We start from the raw sequence: 22,009 nt of genomic DNA, 5'->3' as shown, positions 1-22,009 counted from the left end.
TCCTCCTCCGTACACCCAAGGCCACAGAAGAATGTGTGTGTGAGGCTGGGGCCAAGAAGGGCTGACTGCAGGGCACCCCAGGGCTCTTCCTACTTTCATCCGCAGTCCAGGGAGCTCCACCAAGGCTGGGAGGGGAGGTGTCACTCGAGGGCGGGGCAGGGGCGGGGGCGGGGCAGGGGTCAGTGAGGTAATTTCCGTGATCAGGCATCTGAGGTTTGAGCCGCCCCAGGGGCAGAATCGAAAGTGATCACTGCTGGAGGTTGGTGCTGGTGAGTGCAGGGTAAACCCCTGGTGGTAGCTGGAGCCGAGACGGGAGGGCCTGCTGGGGAGGGGAGGGATGCCAGCGCCCAGTGAGTCCCGGGGAGTGAGCCAGCTGCCTGGAAGGCCCCCCGACCCCACCCACAGCAGCACAACCAGGCTCCCTTGCATCTCCTGCTGGATCCAGCACCTGGTTGGGGTCTTGGCTCAGTTGGGCTCAGAAATTTCCACTTGGGTGCAGGGGTTTTTCAGACCCTGGGTGGCTGCCCTAGTCATTTTCCTTTCTTTATTATTATTATTTATTTTTTAGTTGTAGTTGGACACAATATTTTATTTATTTATTTTTATGTGGTGCTGAGGATCGAACCCAGGGCCTCACACGTGCTAGGCGAGCTCTCTACCACTGAGCCACAACCACAGCCCCAGTCTTTTTTTTTTTTTTTAAAACATTGTCTTTGTATTACCCCAAAGATTCCTGGCCAGCAGAGTGTGCAAGGAGCTGTCACCTCCCTCGTCCCAGCTGGGGTGGCCCCAGCTAAAACTCTGGGTCCTGGGCAGCCCCCTCTCCTGGCATCCCTGTAGGAACTCTGTTATCTGTCCTACCTGGGAAGGGTTGGTCCTCTGCAGGGCTATGTCCTCCCCACCCTGGGTCCCCACTGCCAAGACTAGGGGTGCAGTCACCCTAAGAGACACTGTGGACTCTCAGAAAAGAGGTATAGTGTCTGTAAAGGAGACGGAAACCTGGGAGTCCCAGGCCTCACTGGGCCCAGCTTCTGTAGCCTCCAGGGTTCTCCTGCGTCCCCAGCTGTCACTTCTGCTTCTCTTGAGCAAGCTGGAGACCCTTCAGGAGGAAGGGGTTTGGTGGGTCAGGCCAGTAGCCTTAGCTTCTCCATCAGTCAAGGCCACTGCCAACAGTTCTCTCTGTGGGTTGGGTTAGGCAGGATTCTTCACCCTGGCCTGGGGGAATGTGTGGGTGACCCTCTGACCTCTGCCTGACTTGGGCCTCCTGTCCCAGTGGGCCAGGGAGTCTTGAATGCCGCCCTGAAGAGCCTGGTCAGCTTCAGACATGGCATCCCAGGGGCGTGGTCCGTTGCCCACCAGCCCTCTGGCCACCAAGGGGCCATCTCTAGCCAGGCTCTACGCCCAAGTGGACCTCTATCTGGGTTGCCCTCGCTGTGCCCAGCGCCTCAACGAGACCACCTATGTGCTGCAGAAGGTGGAGCATGGCTGCCCCCGGGAGATTCTGCTGGCCCGCTGCAAGTGCACTGCCAAGAGTAAGGTCTGGCGCAGGGTGGGCCGCAGGCCCACCTTCCCAAGGCCTCTGTACTACAAAGTCTGTCGCTACTACAGCCCAGAGCTGGGCTGCCGGCGCCACCGGAACCAGTGCACCTTCGCCCACAGCCGTGAGGAGGCACTGGTCTGGACCTTCGAACGCAAGCACAACCTCTCCCGTCTGTGGCTGAAGGCTGCCTTGCAGGGCAAGAGGGCTCAGGGTGGGCCACCTGGGGCGGCTGACACCATCTGTGCAGAGTTCGGAGGCCACTTCCAACTTCTGTGTGCCCACTGCTTCAGGCGCTGCCCCCCACACCTTAGCCCTATGGACCCCCAGGGACGGTGCCCCGAGCATGGAACCTGCCACTCACTCCTCGCCCATGTCAGCACCGAGGGCCGCAAGCGGCAGTTTGTAGAGGTGCGGCCGCAGCCCCAGAATCGCCCCCTGCTGAACTACTGCATGTTCGTAGGGCGTGGGCAGCCGTGCCGCCATGGTGCTGCCCGCTGCCAGTATGCACACAGTGCTGTGGAGATGGCCGTGTGGAAGGCCGAGCGGCTGGATGGGCTCCGGCGGGAGGACCTGCTCACTCACCCTGCCCTTGGGGAGGCACAGTGTACAGCGCCCCAGGGCCAGCCCCCTGGGGTCCAGCTGTACTGTCACACCTGCCTGGTCACCTGCCACACTCAGGAAGCCTTTGAGAACCACTGCTCCTCCCTGGAGCATGCACAGATGGTGGCCTACGACCAGGCTGTGCCCTGGGAGTACCGCAGCCCACCCATGGGGTTGTCTACATTTGAGCTTTGCCCAAGGTAAGGACAGCTGGGTGGGAACCTAAGGTGGGGGACGAATCCCCACCAGCCAGCACCAGGAAATGCAAGACTCATGGTCCTGGGGCTCCCTGCACCTGCCTCATCCTCTCCCAGTGGGTCAGCACTACCTGGCCTCTGAGGACCTGGGTAAGGAAAGTCCCTTTCTTGGAGCTGCGTGACAGGCCTTGTCCTAGGGGCATGGGAGTAGACAGCAGGCAAGGTCCGTGCGTGCCCTGGCCTGGAATCCATCCTGCTTCCCATACAGGCTAGAGTGGGCATGGGAGGCCTGCCTTTCAGCCCACCTTTCGGCTGCACCTCCGTGTAGCCCTGATGACCTCCCTGCCCCCAGGCCTGACCTCTGTGAATATGGGGACATCTGCACCAAGGCACACTCAGCCCAGGAACTGCAAGAGTGGGTCCAGCGGGCACAGGCCCTGCGGCTGCGGGAGCAAGAAGCCTGGAAGGACGGGTTGATGCCCTACCGGGCGCGGCTGCTGGCTGAGTACCAGCACAGCAGCAGCGAGGTCCTGGTGGTAAGTGGGGGCTGTGCCAGGGGTAGGGGATAGGTTCAGGCTGCCCTGCTAAAGGCCAGGTCTTCCCTGCAGCTGGCTGAGACCGTCCCTGGAGTGTCTATTTCTTGCCACCAGCCCCTAGTGCATCAGGCCCAGGAGAAGAAGACCCAGCACAGCTGGATGTTCACTGTCCACTCTGAGGTGAGGGCTTAGCACAGATCCAAGGCCTCAGGCCTTGTGGGCCAGTCTATCCCTGGGTGAAGGATGCCCCAGGAGGTGAGTACCAGAGATGGGTAGATGTCAGAAGCCTGGGATCTGGACCTGGGCAGGCTCCTTAGTTCTCTGCCTCGGTTTCCTTACCTACAGACAGGGCATCTCAAGAGCCCCCACCCTGAGGGTCCCTCTGCAGCGTTCATGGGTCAGCAGTGTCTGGTGCCCCGAGAGGGAGGGTGGGGTGGGCCCGGGCTGCCTATGCTCACATCCACAGGGCCTAAGGCACGTCCCATGCCCCCACCATGCAGAGGAGACCAGGGAGGTTAATCAGGCGTAGGTTCTACACCCAGAGACTGGCTGGAACTGCCTCTTGGGAGGGAAGGAGACTGGGATGATGCCCAGAGGGTTGGGTCAGGGCCTGGGGGTGCACCTCACATCCAGTCTCTTCTCCTAGGACCCTCTGCTCCACGTGGCCCTGCTCAAGCAGGAGCCTGGAGCAGACTTCTCGTTGGTGGCCCCCTCCCTCCCACGGGGCCAGCTGTATGCGCAGGGGCAACACTTCCGTGTGCCTGACACCTCAGCTGAATTCCAGGTGGAGGTGCATGTGCAGGCTGCCTCCTTTGGTACCTTTGAGCAGTGGGTGGTCTTCGACTTTGGCCGCCTGCCAGTTCTGCTTCAGAAGCTGGGGTTGCGGCTGGGCCAAGCACAGAGCCTAGGATTCTGTGGGAGGCCAGCACCTACCTTCCTCGAGGAGCGGGGCCGCTGGCACACAGGCAACCGCCACGTGGTTCCTTGCGTGCCACACACAGCTGAAGAAGCAGCCCTGGTGGCCAAGTACAAGGCACCGGCCCTGGCCTTGGAGTTCAGTCACAGCAGCCTGGCCTCAGGCCCCATCTCTCTTAGCAACTATCGGCAGAAGATGCACAACTTCCTCTATGAGGAGGAGGCTGCTCAGCAGCGGCTGGTGGCTAGGTGAGGCAGGCAGCAGGCGGGTGGGCAGCTGGGCAGCTGGGAATCTGAATGTGAAGCCAGGTCTACAGCTGTGGCCTGGGAGCTCACCACCAGGTGCTCCCACCAGGCTGACCATGCAGGTCCAGGTGTCCCTGAAGGCGGCTCTGCAGACACCAGCACTGGGCATGCTCTTCGCACCACAGGGAGCCCTCTACGCCGAAGTCCCTGTCCCCTCCTCTCTGATGCCAGATACAGACCAGGGCTTCCTGCTGAGTCGGGCAGTGAGCACGGCCCTCATAGCTCCTGTGCCCGCACCTAATGACACAGTGTTCGAAGTGCAGCTGGAGACACGGGCCAGCTCAGAGCAAGCTCTGTGGCTACTGCTGCCAGCACACTGCTGTGTGGCCCTAGAGCTAAAGCCTGAGGACAACCCCCTCTTAGAAGTGCAGTTCCAGATTGACCCAATGCCGTTCCGCCTCTGGCACCAGGCAGTGGACACACTGCCCAAGGAGCACCTGGTGGTACCAGACCTGCCCAACTGCACTGTGCCCCATCCCAGGCCCATCCCATCCTCACTGTGTGGAAACCACAAGCAGAAGATGGCTGTGAGGCTCATTGCAGGCAGCAGCCCAGGAGGCATGAAGCCTGTTCCCCCTCTACTCATCTATGGGCCCTTTGGCACTGGCAAAACCTACACACTAGCCATGGCCTCTCTGGAGGTGGTTCGGCAGTCTCACACCAAGGTGCTCATCTGCACACACACCAACAGGTGAGCCCAGGCCTGCCCAGTATCCAGCCCTCTGTGGGGACTCTCCTGAGGGCCAGCTGCCCTGGGGTGATGGGTCTGTTGTTGGCTGAGGGACCGGAGAGCCACCAAGAGGTCATGTACCATAGAAGGGGAGGTGGGTGGCAGTGGTTGGCTTGCTCAGCTTTACATGGCAAGGCCCTTGATTGATTGTGTTTTCTATAGAAACACAGATTTCTCAATAGGGAAGTTCCCCTCTGGTTGATGTGGTTTTCTTGGTTCTCTAACAGCATACACTGGCAGGTTTCTGGGTCTTCCTCAGCCCGGCATCAGGAGGGAGGATGCACAGGACAGGGCCACATACCCTGGGCCAATCTTCTGGGCTTAGTGTGGGGATCACTGGGTCTTGGCAGTGTCTGGGGGGCTAGCGGGGCCAGGTATGTCTCACCTGGAAGGTGCCAACAGCCTTTCCTTTGCCTCTTGACCCTTGGACTCTGCCCCTGAGAGTTAGGGTACCAGTTCTTGCTGCCCACTGCTGACAGAGCCCAGGAGCCATGCTCAGGTCAGGCCAGCCTCTGGTCACCCTGGGTTGCTGCAGGCCATGGCCAGCTCCTTCACCTTCCTCCCTGCTTTGCCTTAAACCGCTCCCCCTCTGAGCCCTCCCTGACCCTGCAGGAGCTTCTGCTCCTCCCATTCCTTTCTGTCAGGCTCTGACCTTCCTGCATCTTTGCCGTGTGTCTGTTCCCTCTGGGGATGCCAGCATGCCTGGCAGGACTCTGTCCACCTCCTTCCAGGACCTCCAGGTGGGGCCAGGTACATGGGGCATTTTAGCAGACAGTGGGAACAGCTGCATGCCTTGTGCCCCCATAGTGCTGCAGACATCTACATCCGGGAGTATTTCCACGCCTATGTCAGCAGAGACCACCCTGAGGCAGCTCCGCTCCGGGTGATGTACACAGACCGCCCGCCCAGCCATACCGACCCGGCTACGCTGCGGTACTGCTGCCTGACAGAGGACGGCCGGGCCTTCCGCCCACCCACCAGGGCAGAGCTGGCACATCACCGCCTGGTGGTCACCACCACCTCCCAGGCCCGAAAGCTGCAGGTGCCGGTCGGCTTCTTCTCCCACATCCTCATCGATGAGGCTGCCCAGATGCTGGAGTGCGAGGCCCTCACCCCACTGGCCTATGCCTCACCCCACACCCGTGTGGTGCTGGCGGGGGACCACATGCAGGTTACGCCCAGGCTCTTCAGTGTGCCCAGGGCTAGGGCGGCCAGGCACACACTGCTCTACCGCCTCTTCCTGCACTACCAGCAGGAGGCCCACAGGGTTGCCCAGAAGAGCCGCCTCATCTTCCACGAGAACTACCGCTGCACCGCGGCCATCATCAGCTTCGTCTCACGCCACTTCTACACGACCAAGGGCAACCCCATCCAGGCCAGCGGCAAGGTCCCACGCCACCCCCAGCACTACCCGCTCATGTTCTGCCATGTGGCGGGTACCCCTGAGCAGGACCTGTCCAGGACGTCCTGGATCAACGCAGCGGAGGTCGCTCAGGTGGTGGAGAAAGTGCAGGAGGTCTACAACACCTGGCCCCGCTGCTGGGGTGGCCGGGAGCAGAGACACATCTGTGCTGTCTCCCATGGTGCCCAGGTGAGCCCAGCCTCTGGCCTCCTTGGAAGTTTACCACCTGAAATTCCAGAATGGGTGCTGCTTGGCGGCTGAGGGTGCCCAGGTCTCTGGGGCCCATCGCTGGCGGGGCACCGACCCCTCATGCTCTGGCCTATTGTCTCCAGGTCGCTGCCCTGAGGCAGGAGCTGAGGAGAAGGAACCTGGGCGAGGTGTCTGTGGGCAGCTTTGAGATCCTGCCAGGTGGGTGGTCAGTGGCACGGGCAAGGGGCACCTGGCTGTGGGGCAGTTTCTGGCCTGCTCCTCAGTCTTGCTCCAGTGGGGGGTGCAGCTGAAGATGGAGGTCGGTCCACTGTCCTGCCTAGCAGCTTGACCCGTGTGTCCCCTGCAGGGCGGGAGTTCCGGGTGGTGGTACTGAGCACTGTGCACAACTGCCTCAGCCTGCTCGGCCCCAGGGCACCGGCCTCCGAGTTCTTCACGGAGGCCCGTGTACTGAACACGATCATGACCCGAGCCCAGTCCCAGCTGGTGGCCGTGGGGGATGCAGTGGCCCTCTGCTCCTTTGGAGCCTGCAGCAAGCTCTGGAGGAGCTTCATCCACGAGTGTGTGGAGCACCGCAGCATCTGTCCCGAGAGCCTGTCGCTAGAGCAGATCGAGCAGAGTGTGGCTCAGAGGCAGCATTGGGCCCCTGTGGCCCCCAGAGCAGAGGCAGCTGGGGCAGCAGTGGCCAGGGACACTGACACAGAAGAGACAGCTGGGGGCCCAGCCACAGAGCACGTGGCTGTAGCAAGGGTTCTGCCCGAGCCCGTGGCCAAGGGGCGTGAGGTCGCTGTGAAGGTGGAGGCAGGGGACGCAGCCCCTGGGGATGCAGCAGCAGGGCGGACCCTGGAGGGCAGGAGGCCTGCAGACCCCGAGGACTGGGAATCTGACTTCTGGCCTTCCCACGGGGAGCTCGACGCCGAGGATGCCATCCTGCAGGAGCTCCTGGATGAGAGCCGACAGGTGACAGTGACCGTTGGGGAGGATGGGTTGCTGGACACCGTAGCCAGACCCAAGTCTCCACAGCAGGCCCAGCAGTACACCAACCTGCCCCCAGCCATGCTGTGGGAGCTACTGCACTCAGAGCCCGAGCTGTACCGCCACTGCACGTTCCTGAAGGAGACCTTCCAGCGGGCGTCCGCCATGCCGCTAAGCAATGCAGCCTCCAGCCCCATCCAGATCAGGGGCCGTCTGAACTGTGGGATGGCCTTTACAGGGGATGAGGTGCTGGTGCAGGTCCTGGACCGGGAGGCTGGTGACGGGGACACGACAGGACGGCTGCAGGGCCGTGTGGTGGGTGTGCTGAAGAGGAGGCGGCATGCGCTGGCCTTTGTGTGCCAGATGGACAAGTGGGATCCCCGGATCATGATCCCTGTGGACAGCTCTGTGACCAAGATCTTTGTGGCTGAGCTGAAGGATCCGCTGCACATCCCCATTCACCGCCTGCTCCAGGGCCGGGTGCAGCGTGTGGGGCACAAGACCCTCTCGGCTGAGGCTCGGCACACCCAGCTCTTCTGGGTCCACATCGTCCTGTGGCGTGAGCGTTTCTACTACCCACTGGGCATAATCCTGGATGTGCTGCCCGAGGCCACCACCTGGGAGCAGGGCCTCCGCATCCTGGACCTGGAGCATGGCCTCAGGTCCCCCATGCCTGACCCAGCCTCCATCACCAAGGTGCTGGAGAGATACCAAATGGAGCTGGACTCTGCTGCTGGTGACCGAGAAGACTGTCGCAGCCTCCTGACCTTCACTGTGGACCCCCAGGGTGCCTGTCACCTAGATGATGCCCTCAGTGTCCGGGACCTGGGCACCAGGTGTGAGGTAGCTGTGCACATCACTGATGTGGCCAGCTTTGTGCCCAGGGATGGGACCCTGGACGTGGAGGCCCGCCGGCAGGGCATCGCATTCTATGCTCCCGATAGAGAGCCAGTGCTCACACTGCCAGTCAGCGTCTGCCAGGAAGTGCTCAGCCTCCTGCCAGGCCGGGACCGCCTGGCTGTCTCCCTCTTCCTCACCATGGAGAAGGGCAGTGGCCAGCTCCAGAGCCTGCGCTTTGCCCCCTCTGTGATATGCTCTGACCACCAGCTGTCCTATGAGGAGGCTGAGGCGATGATCAAGGGATACCCAGGCGCCGGCCTGCAGCTGCCAGCCCACCTGGGCTCAGTGGAGGCCTGTGTCGCAGCCGCCTGCTACTTCTCCCGGGTGCTGCGCCGACACCGCCTGCAGACTGCCTGTGACTACGAGCCCCCGCAGGAGGACAGTGAGCTGGGCTTCCGCGCAGCCCACATCATGGTCAAAGAGTACATGATCCAGTTTAACAGACTGGTGGCTCAGTTCCTGGTGCAGTGTGAGCACACGAGGACGGTCACGCCCCTGAGGTGGCAGCCCACACCTAGCAGTCTCCAGCTTAAAGCCATTCGTGAGCGGCATGGAGAGTTGGTGGCCCTGTCACCACGTCTCCAGCACTATCTGCATGACTATAGCACCCCGGGCATGCAGTTGCATGTCCTGGCCTCCCTCTGGAAGCATGTCCAGCTCGCTGCCCGTGCCCAGGACTACGACAGGATGGTGGACCTCATTGCCACGGATGACATGCACCCCTCTCTGGCTCCTGCAGGCCTTGCCTTCCGAAAGGCCCTAGGTCGCTCGGTGTTTGGCCGCTCCAGCCAGGGTGAGCAGCAACTGGCCAGCCACTACTCACTGCAGGTGGACTGGTACACATGGGCCACATCGCCCATCCGCAGGTACCTGGACTTGGTGGTGCAAAGGCTGCTGCTGCTGGCGCTGGGCCATGGGGGGCCTGAGTACTCCACCAGGGACATCGATGGACTCTGCCAGGACTTTGGCAGCCAGTATGCATGTTCCCGGAGCTATCAGCGGCGGGCCCGAAGCCTGCACCTGGCCACCCAGCTCAAGGCCCAACCCCAAAATAAGCTGGGCTTCGTGGTGGATGTGGAGATGGGCACCCACTGCTTCAAGCTCCTCTTCCCAGTCAACCAAGAGACGCTGCCTGATCCCTACCCTGTCCACTATAGCTCCCTGCAGCTGGCTGACCACCCCTGCAGCCTGGAGAGCCGGCCAGGCCTGCGGCTGCTATGGCGACGCCGCGTCTACTCGGTGCAGAGGTCCCGGCCATCCTCCCCACTGCCTGGCACCTTGCACGACCCATACACCCGGGTCGTGGGTGCAGCCCTATGGAAGCAGCTGTTGGTGCTGATGGAGGAGCAGCGCTGGCCGGAGGCAGCTGCCCTCATCCAGGAGCAGGGCCAGGAGGAGTCCCCAGGGCGGGAGCCTGTACACGTGCGCCAGAGCCCCTGTGGCCATTTCATAGAGGTTGTCCGGGAGCTGGGCAGCGGGGACACCCTGCAGGTACAGCTCAGCACCAGCCTGCAGCGTGGCTTTCTGGCACCAGCCCTGCAGCTGTGGACTGTGGTGCCCGGCCTCAGCCTCTGCCTGGAGCACGTGGAGCGGCCTGGTGACTGCTTCTCTGGGCGTGTGCTCCAGGCCTCGCAAGACTGGTACCGCGACGAGGATGAGTACTCCCGCGTGTGGGAGCCACTCTGCAGCCTGGAGTCGGCCACCAATGCAGTTGCAGAGAACAGCTCCATCACGCTGCAGCATGTGTGCATTAACTGGGACGCAGAGCGCACCCCCCAAGGGCAGCTGCGGGGCACCTTCCTCCTGGACGCTGCCTTCCTCTGGGAGAGCTGCATCCATGTCAACTTCAGCTGCTGCTACCTCTGCATCCGGCTCGAGGGGCTCCAGGCCCCTTCTGCCAGGCCCAGCAGCCTCAGGCCCATCCTGAGCATCGATTCCCCTGGGTATGCCTGGGTAGCGCACGGGCTGACTGAGGACTTGGACCAGGAGGGCCAGGAAGACCGGCAGGAGGCCTTTAAGCGGGTGCACTTCTTCATCCACCAAATGGCCATGGAGAAGGTTCCAGAAGAGGTGCTGAGGCCTGGCACTCGATTCACTGTGGAGGTGATGCCCAAGCAGCTTCCTGACCTGTGAGTGGCTTAGACCAGGCTTGCCCTGTGAGGCCAGGGCAGGTGTGGAAGGTGAGCACGGTCTCTTCCTGGGTGGGGGTCCTCTTGACTTCCCTGTGTCCCTCTCACTCCCAGGCGCAAGGAGGAAGCCGTGCGTGGGCTGAAGAAGGCATCCCCCCTGGTGGTCAGCATTGCTCTGGGCCGGTCCAGCCCCAAGCCCCACCCCAGCTCACCCTCCTGCCCCCTCCCTGCCCTGCATGGGTGCTTAGGGAGGCCTGGTCCCCAGCTCCCAGTGGCTGCCAGCAGGCTCCTGGAGCTAGAGGCCTATGATATCCCCGGAAGTCACCACAAGTTGAATTCTAGCCAGAACGAGGCCGTCAGGAAGGCTCTGGAGAAGCCCTTCACAGTCATCCAGGGCCCACCAGGTGGGCCCACATGCAAGGGGAACAGGGCTGCCCTGGGCAGGCTGGGCCATGGGCCACGGGGATCCTGGGAAATAGGGTGGGCTCTGCTTACCCTGTGCTCTGACTGAAGGTACAGGGAAGACCGTGGTGGGCCTCCACATCATGTTCTGGCTGCATCAATCACACCAGGAGCAGGAGTCCACCAGCAGTAGCCCTGGTGGGGCAGGGCAGCCGAGGGGCCCACACATCTTATACTGTGGCCCCTCCAACAAGTCAGTGGATGTAATGGCAGGTGTGCTGGGTACAGTGCATGGGGTGGCCAGGGGCTGCCTGCACAGAGGAACAGCCTAAGCTCACACCCCACCCACCCCCAGGACTACTCCTGAGCAGGAGAGCAGAGCTGCGGCCCCTGCGAGTGTACAGTGAGAAGTCCGAGGCCACTGAGTTCCCAATTCCAGGTGTGGGCCGCAGAGGCCTGCTCAACAAGGCCCAACAGGAGGGGAGACCAAACCAGACGCTCAGGTGCGGCCTGTCTGTCCTTCTGAGCATGGGTGGAGGCTGGGCCTGAGCTGGCCCTACAGTGGACTGCAGTTTACTGAGGCTCTACCCTGCAGGAGCATCACCCTGCACCACCGAATCCGACAGGCTTCCAACCCATTTGCACCAGAGATCAGGGCATTTGACGCCCGGCTGCAGAGAGAGGAAGTCTTCTCTAGGGAGGACCTTGCCTCGTAAGTGGTGGGCTGGGAGGTAAGCCTCCTGCTGGGGCGTCAGGATGACAGGCTGTGGCCCACACAGGTACAGGAGCATCCTGGGGAAGGCGCGGAAGTTTGAGCTAGACCAGCACTCCATCATTCTGTGCACATGCTCCTGTGCAGCCTCAGCCAGCCTCCAAAAGCTGGACATCCGGCAGATCCTCGTGGACGAAGCGGGCATGGCCACTGAGCCGGAGACCCTCATCCCCTTGGTGCGCTTCTCCAAAGCTGAGAAGGTGAGGGACAGTCAGTGGAGAGCCTGTGCCCTGGGCTGGAGGCCGAGGTGTGAAGGACAGCACTGAGCAGGATCTGGAATGGCCCACAGGCTGGGGTACCTCTGGGCCAGGTCAGGACCATGCCCCTTGTGCCTCCAGGTGGTCCTGCTCGGGGACCACAAGCAGCTACGGCCTGTGGTCAAGGACAAGCAACTGCAAAACCTGGGGATGGATCGGTCTCTCTTTGAGCGGTACCACAGGGACGCCTTCCTCCTGGACACACAGTACCGCATGCACCAGGCCATCTGCACCTTCCCCTCCATGGAGTTCTATGGGAGGAAACTGAGGGCCTGGCAGGGCCTGAGGCGACCAGCCAGCATTCTGGGCTATGCTGGCAAGGAGAGCTGCTCTATCATTTTTGGCTATGTGCAGGGCCAGGAGCAGAGCCTGCTGGTGTCCACAGATGAAGGAAATGAGAACTCCAAGGCCAACCTGGAAGAGGTGGCAGAGGTGGTAAGCATGAGAGAGACCCTCCCTGGTGCCCCCATGGGTCAGGACTGGGGTGTCTTCCTGGAGGAGGAAGAGGAGGAGGAGGAGGAGGAGGAGGAGGAGGAAGAGGAATGAGGGAAGACTTCCTGGAGGAGGAGTTGGGGTTAAGAAGGGCTCACTGGATGAGGGGAAGGAGGAGGAAGTGTCAGAGAGGCCTTCTAGGAGGAAGAGGGGCCAAGGGAACTTGAGGGAAGCTCATGTGCCCTGGGCCCAGATGGCACCATGGTCCAGCTCCACCTGCCACTTTGTCCGCTCAGGTTCGGATCACCAAGCAGCTGACCCTGGACCGGACAGTAGACCCCCAGGATATTGCTATCCTCACACCTTACAATGCACAGGCTGTAGCCATCAGCAAGGGCCTTGAGAGGGAGGGTGTCACTGGAGTAACTGTGTCCTCCATCACCAAGAGCCAGGGTGAGGTTGGATTTGGGGGAACCCACACCTGGGGGTCAGAGTGCAATGGGTGTGGGGAGCACCTGCAAGCTCACCTCTCACCCCAGGGAGTGAGTGGCGCTATGTGCTGGTGAGCACCGTCCGCACGTGCCCCAGGAGTGATGTGGACCAGCGACCGACCAAGAGCTGGCTCAAAAAGTTCCTGGGCTTCGTGGTGGACCCCAACCAAGTTAACGTGGCCATCACCCGGGCCCAGGAGGGGCTCTGCCTGATTGGTGAGGGTGTGGGGGCCCAGGAGAGGACTGGGGCTGCTCCCTGTGGGCACTCAGATGGGCTGGAGCTGCTTTCCTCTCCCCTCAGGAGACCACATCCTGCTGTCCTGCTGCCCTCTCTGGCGCCGTCTCCTGGACTTCTGTGCAGCCCAGCAGAGCCTCGTGCCTGCTAGCCAGGTGCAGGTCCGAAGGAGGCCAGCAATGTCTTCCTAAAGAGTCCCTCTCTGCCTAGCTCAGGATATGCTGGTGGAGAGCATGGCCCTCGCCCTACAGTGGACTGGGGCCCAGGGCAGGTGGCCGTGTCAACTTGCCACCGTGGCTCCTGGGAAGGCCCAGGTGGCTGGCAGCAGCTGGTGTTGACCTCTTCCTGGGGGTGATCTTCCTGTTTGTGCCTGAACTTGGAAGGAGAAGAGGGACTGGAGTGAGCCCCTCTCTCTCTCTGCTGTGCTGCTCTCCCGGGATGGGACTTTGGGTGATAGGACAGCCTCTTGGCAGCTGACCACTGAGGCCATATTGGCAGGAGACACCCCTGTCACCGGGAGGCCTCAGGTAGGAAGGAGACCTCTTTGAGGCTGCATTTTGACCTTCAGACCCTCTGGGATCACCCTGGCATGGCATTTGCCTTCTTTTCTCGTTTTAAATACACCAAAGCCAGCGTCTTCTACTGGGACCACAGGCAGGGCCAGGACGTCCCTTGGAGAGGGGCCATTTCTCTGCCCTCACTGCCACTGTCCTGTAGAGACATCTGCCTGTTGGGGGAGGGCAGTCAAGCCAGACGGCATACAACACTCCTGCGGGTGGGTGGGCCAAGGGCCAAGAGCAAGGTGCCCCAGACACTCTGGGCTGCCTCCACCCCAGCCACACTTGTCCAGGCCCAGAGCCCTCAGGACAACCTGCCTGGGAGCCCCTTTCTCTGCAGGGTTGAGTGGGTGCAGTCTCCCTGCTTGAGCTTGCCCCCCCCACCCACCTGGAAGCAGCTCTCCTTTGTTCACCCCTTCTCCTGAGTCTTGAGGTGCCGCCAGCAAGTCAGCAGTCCAAGGAGGTCCAAGAGACCTCCCCTGGCCTCTGCAGAGCCTTCTGTGGGAGGAGTGCCTGTCTACTGATGTTTTTTACATACCAAGTTTCTATATTGCAATTTTCAACCTTTTCTCAGATTCCACCTCATGATTAAATTTTTTAAATATATTTTTTGTTGTTGATGGAACTTTATTTTATTCATTTATATGTGGTGCTGAGAATTGAACCCAGGGCCTCACACGTGCCAGGCAAGTGCTTTGCCACTGAGCCCAGCCCCAGCCCCTCATGATTAAATATTAATGGTGTTATAAAGACCCCTCTGAAAGCTGCTCTCACTTCTGGGTGCTTTGAGGTTGGGCAGGGGCAAAAAGTGTTGTCCTTCATCTTCCTTAGGAGGTGGCTGTGGAGGTCACCAGGGGTTCTCAGTGGACAGATGCTGGACCTGGGAGCAAGTGGAGAGGATGGCAGCACCCAGCTTTATGACCAAGGGCACCAGCTGTACTGCCTGAGGTCATCTGTGCAGGGACAGTGGAGGAGGGGGACCAAGTTGGCAAGGATGGGGAGCCTTGTCCAGAGCTGCATGGCCAGCCTCATGCTCGGTCCCCAGACTGGGCTGACCCAAAGTAGTCCATGAGGCCAGGGGCCAGGTCCCTGCAGCTGTGGTCTGCATAGCACCCTGCCTTGTCTGAAGTTGCTCCTCAGGCCATGGGCACCCCCAAGCAGACCTGGGCTGTGACAGCATCCTGCTTGTTTGTGGCTGGCTCTCCCTGGCCTCCCCTGCACCCTCTGTACTGCTCTCCCTTGCCAGCAGAGAGATCAGATGGGTGGGATGTGGCAGAGAGAAGCTGGAGGGAAAATAGGTCCCCTGGAGGGAGGTGCCGTGGGAGGTGCTGCATAGAGAACACTTCTAGGGCAGCTGTAAAAGAATTGCAGAAGCCGGGCACAGTGCCTAGGCCTGTACTCCCAGCAACCGGGGAGGCTGAGGCAAGAGGATCACAAGTTTGAGGCAAGTCTCAGTAATTTAGTGAGGCCTTCAGCAACTTAGCAACTCTGTTTCAAAAATAAATAAATAAAATAAGAAAGGCTGGGAATGTGGCTCAGTGGTTAAGTGCCCCTGGGTTCAATCCCTAATACGACAACAACAACAACAAAAAAACTATTGCAGAGTTTTGGGGTATCTCCTGAGATTGGTAGGTGCCCCCAGGCAGAGGCAATTGGACCTCACCAGCCATGAGTTGGGCTTCTGGGGGAAGGGGTCTTGAAGACCAGGGGGAAGCCAGGACTGGACCACTGCCAGCAACAAGGGTTTAAGGAGACCATGTTGGGGTGAGATAGGCGCTCAGCTCCTGCCAGATACAAAGGTGGGAAGCCCCATGGAGTGAGTCTGCGGGAGGGAGCAGCCCAGGCGGGTGTACCCAGGGGCAGGACCTACTCAGGGTGGCTCTGCTCTGAGCTGCTGCCTCTGGGCCTGCTGGAGGCATGAGGCTGGGCCAGAGTGGAGGCCCAGGGCAGAGGGGCCAGAGATGCCAGGACCTGGGCAGCCCTCCAGTGGGCATGCCAGAGTACTGGACCCAAAGACACTTCCCTTGGCCAGCCCCTACCCAGGCCTCCCCTCTCCAGTGGGTTGGGTGCGACACAGCACAAACCCCAGTCCTCACTCCACAAGCAGCACAGGAGCAGTGGCATGCTGACCCTGGACATCTGGGATGGCCTATCCCGTAGGAAGGCCAGAGGCAAGTCCCCAAAGCCACATGATGCCAGAGTGACAGGCATGGAGGGCTCACAGGAACCATGGGTGGGCCTGCAGCTGGAGAGCCCTGGGAAGGGAGCTGGGCTGCTGAGGCCTTTCTGACCCCACTGGGAGCTGCCCATCCTTTGCAGCAAACCATCCCTTTGCCAATGGAAAAAGGGGTCCCTGTCCTTTACCATTCTAGCCCCTGCCAGACCTGAGAGCACTGATGTGCATGGTGGGTGGGAAACTGGACATGTGTGTGCTCGTGTGGCTCTGGTCCCTGCAGTCCGCCCCCGCCTCGCCTGGGTGCAAGGTGCACCCTGTGGCCCTGGAGGTGACCAGGCCTGTATCCACGTCTCCTGAGTCAAGTGGGCTGTGTTTGAGACCATCTTCTGGCTGCACCAGGGTCACACGACCAGGCTGGAGAACATGGACTCTCGAGGTTCCTCGGGTAACATAGGGGTCTGGTCACCTGCATAGGGAGAGACCACCAGCAGCTGGCAAGGAGGGTTGGTGGGCAGAGGAATGGCCACCCCACAGGAGCTATGGTACTGGCTAGCATCTTGGGGAGGCTCCTGGTCAGGCTCCCTTGCCAGGACCCTCACCCACTTTGGGATGGGGGTACCGACGAACTTCAGCTTTTCTTGGGGAGAATATAAGACGTTTATCTTTTATTTTAAAAATAAAATGTGGGCTGGGGATGTAGCTCTGTTGGCTTGCCTCGAATGCACAAGGCCCTGGGTTCAATCCCCAGCACCACAGAAAATAAATAAATAAAATAAAATGTCCTCTTGGTCTCAGGCACCCTGGCTCCAAGGAAGCTGCAATACTAGCGTGGGGGCTATGACTGCCCCCGTGGTGTCCAGACAGGACCCCAGGGTGTCACCCTCTCACGCAGCCCCAGCCTGCCAGGCAGGTGAGAAAGCAGAGACTGGTGTGGTGGTGGGGATGGCAGCCAGGTGCCAGGGGCTGGCACTTCTTGCTCCAGTGGCCATCTGTCCTGGAGGTCCAGACTGGGGCTCCCCTGGAAAGACAGCAGGACTAAGGGGGTCCTGGGGCTTGTGGGGTACTGGACCATCAGGAAAACACTCATGGCTGCTGCTGCCTTAAAAAACCTCAGCCGGCTTGTTTAATTCTCTGTGTATACTCCTCTTTATTAGTGGATAAATATTAGAAAATCATCTCTCAGAAGGTGCGGTCAGGGGCAAGCTGGGCTTGCCCAGCCGACTGGGGGCAGGCCCTCCCGGGGGCCCTGGAGTGGTCTGCAGGGTAAGGCTGTCCCGCCATGGTTCATACACCAGTGTGTAGCTCTCTGCCCTCTTGACAGTGAACTTGTAGGTGCGGTTGGGCAGCAGGTTGTGGATATCGAAGGTGCAGGTGGCCACAGGGATGATGCCACACTGCGTGCATTCCTGCTGCGTCCGTGGCTCCAGCAGCTTGAAGCGCAGCTCAAACTGCTCTGGCACCGCTGGCTGGATGGTGACAAACCAGCGCAGGCTGACCCAGTCCTGGTGGGCCACTGACTCCTTTCGGTCAAACATGACTGGCATCTTGGTGCTCAGCATGAGCCGGATGTGTGGAATCTTTGTGGCCCCAATGTCGGATACCAGGCGGTGCTTGATGTGCAGGCGCCCTGGCACCATCATGGCCAGGAAGTTGTCCATGACAGCCGACAAGTCTGCCAGCCGCTGCTCCACAAGCCCCCAGCCAGCCAGGAAGGGCCGCGGGTCTGGGGACTCGAGCAAGGCATCCAGCTCTGCACGGCCACGGTCCAGCTGCTCCAGCAGGTCTCCCAGCAGCAGCAACTGGATCTTGGTCTGTGCTGTGCCCACCTTCTTCATGCGCTGGAACTTCCAGGGGTCAATGAGCTGGAACATGGTGTTGGGCAGCACCAGTGGGTTCTGGTCACCCAGGGCCAGGTGCTTGGGGAGGACCTCAATGTAGTAGGAGCACTTCTTCAGCAACTGCATGCGGGCATGGTGGCGCTTGAGCAGATGGGGGCTCAGGTCTGAGGTCAGGAACTCCCGAAGCACATTGAGGTGCTCCATATAGGTCCTCCAAGCTTCTGGCTCCAGCAGCTGCTGATCCTCCCCCTCTTCCACCTCCTCCGTGTCCAGGAAGGACTGTGGACTGTCCAGCCTCATCTTGTCCAGGCCCAGGCCCGTGACCTTGAAGTTCATGGTCTGGAGCTGGGGGTAAGGGCTGGCATGAGCTGCAACAGTCAGGCTGGCTTAGCCACCCACCCAGGCCCTCTGTCCTCTGCCCTCTGCCCTCTGCCCCACACTGGGCTTCTGCCCTTCCCAGGGGCACAGCTTTTTGAGAAAAGGCTATCTCAAGGGCCTGACAGGAAGTCTGTGTAGCTGGACAAAAGTGGACGTTGGGGGCAGAAAACCTCTTACCAAGGGGGCAGTTAGTTGTCCTTTGAAGTGAAGAGTCAAGTCAGGGCTGAGAGAGTAGGCTGGGGTCAGAATGGCCCAGGCGAAACCCCTGCCACTGACCAGCTGTGGGTCTGGTATGAGCTCAGCTCCTCATCTGACACAGGGAAGGTGCCCTAGGGCTGTAGAGAGGACTCAGTGACCCTGAGCAGTCCATGACTCTCTCTTGGGGCATTTGTGGTGCATCCTCACCTACTGGTTCTCCCTGAGGTTGCAGAGCAGAGGAGCAGGTCTCAACGAGGACAGTGCTCTGAGGAATCAGCACTGTATTAGTCCTAGTACTGAGTATTCCCGTACTGAGGCTGGTGGCACAGAAAAAGACCCACAAAAGGATAGGTCCTGTCACCAGCTTTCACAGATGGGAAGCCTGAGGCTAAAAATCTTGGTAGTTTAGTCTCCTTCCAGGTCTTAAAAAAATTTATATATTTATTTTGAGATGGGGTCTCATTATGTTGCCCAGGTTGGCCTTGAACTCCTGGGTTTAAAGTATCCTCCTGCCTCAGCCTCCCCAGTAGCTGGAACTACAGGTACTGCTCCTGGCTGCTTCCATGATATGAACCATCAGCCCCAGAGTCTGCCCTCTGCTCCTCCCAGCTCAGGTTCCAGCTCTGTGTTGCTGGGGCTGGTGTACCCCATGGCTGGGTGCTGCCACAGGCTGGCCCTGCTGCCAAAGCTCTCTGAAGAAGAGGCCAATATCCCTGGCTACCTTCAGCTCCCAGCAACCCCTGAGCTGGGCCAGTGGCTTCAGCTGGCATCCCTGATGTCATAGCCTTCTGGGGTGAATGGATTACCTAGGAGCGAAGTGACCCAAGGCCATACAGGTCTGTGGTCAGAGTGTGACCCGAGACAGCCTCAGTCCTTAAAGGCCTACCTTGCTCTTCCTGGAGCAAAAGAGCCAGAACAGACCCCTGGAGACACAGGGAGGGTTTCTGGGGTGAGGTGCAAGCTGAGATCAGGACCCCAGGAGTCCTGGCTGGAACCCTGCTCTGGCTGCAGGCCAGCACACCTCACCACCTCCGTGCACAGCAGCCTCCCAGCTGGAAGGCTGTATAGGGCTGCCCATGAACTCTAGGAAGGGGCATCCCCAGACCTATCCTTCCCCACCTTCCTGACCCCATTACGCCCGTGGCCACAGGCCACTTCCCTTAAACAGACTACCGGCACCCCAGGGATCTCCACCCTTGCGCACTCCCCTCGCTTCCCGGCCCCCGTGCCCACCTCCCGAGTCCCGCACCTACCCCTCGTTTCCCAGAGCCCTCCTCTCCAAGTGCCGCTGCCTCCCCAGCCTGCGCCTGGCTTGCCGGCTGAGCGAAGCCCTGCTGCCGACTGTCAAAGCCCTCCGCGCCGCCTCGGCCCCGCCCGCCAGCGGGTTGCCATGGGGACTGCAGGTCATTGTGACACCCCGCGCGACGGGATGCCTGCGACGTGTCGTGAGGGTTGAGCGTAGACGCCGCGGGCGAGGGTGTTCAGCGCCCTGCGGACAGAGAGCAGCGGCCCTCAGCCCCGCCCCGTGGCCCCGTGCGCAACGAAAGCCAGGCTTGGCGCGGGGGTGCCGCGAACGCGGAGCCTGAGGCCTACCGCCTTCAGCTCGTGTCACTGCTCACTGCCCTGGCGGGGGGGGGGGGGATCAGCACTGGCACCTGCGGACCCTTTTTGGTACGGGGAAGGGCACCTGCAGGAGGTCCCAGCCCTAGCACCGCCCTGGGGGTCTCCGAGGAATTCGGTCAAGGAGACCAGGAATTGGTGACGGGGTCACCTTAGCCAGCCGTCAGCAGGGCCAGGGGTGACCACTTCTCCCACGCAGGCTGCCTCTCCACAGGGTTTGCCCAAGCTTAGGCTATGTCTGGTCTGGATAAATGGGGTCTCCATTTAGCTCTAGGGAAGGTCTCAGGTCCCCATCCCAGCCGTACACCCTACACCCCCCACCTCCCCCACCTCCCCCCTCTAGCCTTCAGACCTGTGGGATCACCACCCATCCCCCTATTGCTGGGAAGACAGCCTGGGTTTTTTCTGGCAATGGTCTCAGACACCCAAAGGTGCACTTCGCCACTTACTGCCCCCACATAGGAGCAACCCCTTCCAGGATAGGACTTTGTCCCCAACTCCTCTTAGCCTGTTCTGTGGCCACAGCCCTTCAGCTCCAGCTGACTGTCCATTGGTTTGCTGTGACCTCCCAGCCTAAGGATGGAAGCCCAGGAACTGACTGGACAGGGGTGGTGGGTGCTGATCTGTCCTTGCCAGGACACTAAAGAAGTCAGAGCAGGGGTCATTGTTGATTTAGAGATTCAAGGGAGATCTAGATTATTTGAAGAAAAGGCACTGCCAGAGGGGGGTGACTGCCTCTGGGAAGGGGAAGTGGGTGAAAATCAGCAGGAGGAAGACCCTCTAACCCCAGGCCTGCAGCTCTCCTCTAGAGGAGGAATGTGGGGACAGAAACCCCTCCTCTTCAGGCATGTCCTGATTTCTGCCCTCTCCTTGTCCCCCTCCCTTTTAAAATATTTTTTAGCTTTAGGTGGACACAGTATTTTATTTTATTTTTATGTGGTGCTGAGGATGGAACCCAGTGCCTCACACAGGCTAGGCAAGTGCTCTACCACTGAGCCACAACCCCAGCTCTCCAAACCCTTTTTGCTATTCCTAATTTCCCATCTAAATTTTTCCCTAATTTCCCATCTACTTTTTAATCAGCTTTTCATTTGAGATATGTGGATTGAGATATGTGGTTAGTAGGGACTAACAAATCCCACGTACATGTACCCAGTGTCCACAGAAGGAGACCTTTTGGAAAGCTGTAACACAGGATCACACTGGGACACTGATATTGACCGACACAGGGAGATCCACCAAAGGAACTCCTTGGTGACTCACCCACCCTTCCTCAGCCCTGCAACCACTAACTATGATTGTGTCATTTTAAGAATGCTGTATAGGGGCTGGGGTTGAAACTCAGTGGCAGAGTCTTGCCTAGCACACACACAAGGCCCTGGACTGAGTCACAGTACCTGCAGCCTTTGGGGTTAGCCTCTGAGGTTCAGCGTAGTTCCTGACTGTTGGGACTATCCTGTGCACTAACAGTTGCTCTGTCTCATTGCTGAGTGGTGCTCTGTGGCCGGGATGGCCCAGTTTGCTTACAGTCTTGTCTGACCTTGGGTGGGCAGTGAGCTGATGCTGGTGGAAAGTTTCCCTGGGAGCAGTGAGGTTCCACTCCTGGGGAAGGGGGAGCACACCCCACCCATAAAGACCCTTGAAGCTGTGCCCTCTGGATATGGATGGAACTCTGAGCTCCTGCAGCCAGCCTCAGCCTGACACCCAGGATGCTGCCCCTCACACCAGCACACTGATGATGAGCAGCTTTTGCCCCCTCCAGGGACCTCCACTCTCGAGGGCAGCAGGGCAGGAGCTCCAGCCTTTCTCTTGTTGCACTTGCAGGGCGTGGCAGGGCAGTGCCGCTCCCTCCCGCTGGGCCTGCGGAGCACGACTGGGGCCGGCGCCTGCCGCGGCACCGCCCACTCAATCACCTGGAGCCTGTCCTCCGCTGCAGCCCCGCCCAGCTGCTCTCAGCACAACCGGACATCACAGCGGTCCTCGGGAGGGGCTACGGGTGCTGCCCTTCGCCCCACCCGTCATTTATCCAATCTAGGAAGCAGGCGGGGAGCTGTGTGCCTTGTTTAGGGACCCTCTGGAGTGACCCTGTCTGTCACCCTATACCAGGTGCCAGCTAGGGACTTGCGCAGGAAGTCCGCCCAGCGGTCCCACCGGCCCTTCCAGTTTCTCCTTCGCACTCTGATGGCTTCGGCACTCGGCCTCCTCTGCTGGGGGTT

At 60.3% G+C, this 22,009-nt stretch overlaps 2 protein-coding genes across 3 annotated transcripts; one reads left to right on the top strand and one right to left on the bottom strand.

The window, feature by feature from the left end:
- The first annotated feature begins 208 nt into the window (after positions 1 to 208).
- Positions 209 to 14,189, top strand: Helz2 (helicase with zinc finger 2). 2 transcript variants are annotated; one of them, XM_027954290.2, is made up of 18 exons: positions 209 to 269; positions 1,274 to 2,340; positions 2,690 to 2,873; positions 2,946 to 3,053; positions 3,520 to 4,037; positions 4,144 to 4,785; positions 5,632 to 6,415; positions 6,559 to 6,634; positions 6,783 to 10,437; positions 10,552 to 10,841; positions 10,951 to 11,112; positions 11,195 to 11,342; positions 11,435 to 11,551; positions 11,619 to 11,811; positions 11,950 to 12,303; positions 12,597 to 12,753; positions 12,840 to 13,007; positions 13,093 to 14,189. In XM_027954290.2, exons 2-18 carry the CDS (start codon positions 1,325 to 1,327, stop codon positions 13,215 to 13,217), a joined length of 8,697 nt encoding a protein of 2,898 aa, XP_027810091.2. In that variant the 5' UTR covers positions 209 to 269; positions 1,274 to 1,324; the 3' UTR covers positions 13,218 to 14,189. The 2 variants fall into 2 exon arrangements, with proteins under 2 accessions (XP_027810091.2, XP_027810093.2); XM_027954292.2 differs by lacking the exons at positions 209 to 269; positions 11,435 to 11,551; positions 11,619 to 11,811; ... (2 more) ...; positions 12,840 to 13,007; positions 13,093 to 14,189 and having other exon boundaries at positions 10,951 to 11,108; positions 11,195 to 11,302.
- A 2,742-nt stretch (positions 14,190 to 16,931) lies between these two features.
- Fndc11 (fibronectin type III domain containing 11) lies at positions 16,932 to 19,481 on the bottom strand. The gene is made up of 2 exons (XM_027954115.3): positions 19,427 to 19,481; positions 16,932 to 17,942 (listed from the first exon to the last, which is right to left on the bottom strand). The coding sequence occupies exon 2, from the start codon at positions 17,931 to 17,933 to the stop codon at positions 16,932 to 16,934; it is 1,002 nt and encodes a 333-aa protein (XP_027809916.1). The 5' UTR covers positions 17,934 to 17,942; positions 19,427 to 19,481.
- Positions 19,482 to 22,009: the final 2,528 nt, after the last annotated feature.

Source organism: Marmota flaviventris, chromosome 2 (genome assembly GCF_047511675.1).
Source record: "Marmota flaviventris isolate mMarFla1 chromosome 2, mMarFla1.hap1, whole genome shotgun sequence".
NCBI lineage: Eukaryota > Metazoa > Chordata > Mammalia > Rodentia > Sciuridae > Marmota > Marmota flaviventris.
The sequence above is the reverse complement of the archived record's forward strand: the minus strand, read 5'-3'. Positions and strand labels throughout refer to the sequence as shown.

Coding starts and splice junctions, on each gene's coding strand:
- Fndc11 (XM_027954115.3), bottom strand. CDS start 17,933: ATGAACTTCAAGGTCACGGGCCTGGGCCTGGACAAGATGAGGCTGGAC.
- Helz2 (XM_027954290.2), top strand. CDS start 1,325: ATGGCATCCCAGGGGCGTGGTCCGTTGCCCACCAGCCCTCTGGCCACC. Junction 12,304..12,596: donor TGGAAGAGGTGGCAGAGGTG/GTAAGCATGAGA, acceptor TTGTCCGCTCAG/GTTCGGATCACCAAGCAGCT. Junction 12,754..12,839: donor CTCCATCACCAAGAGCCAGG/GTGAGGTTGGAT, acceptor CTCTCACCCCAG/GGAGTGAGTGGCGCTATGTG.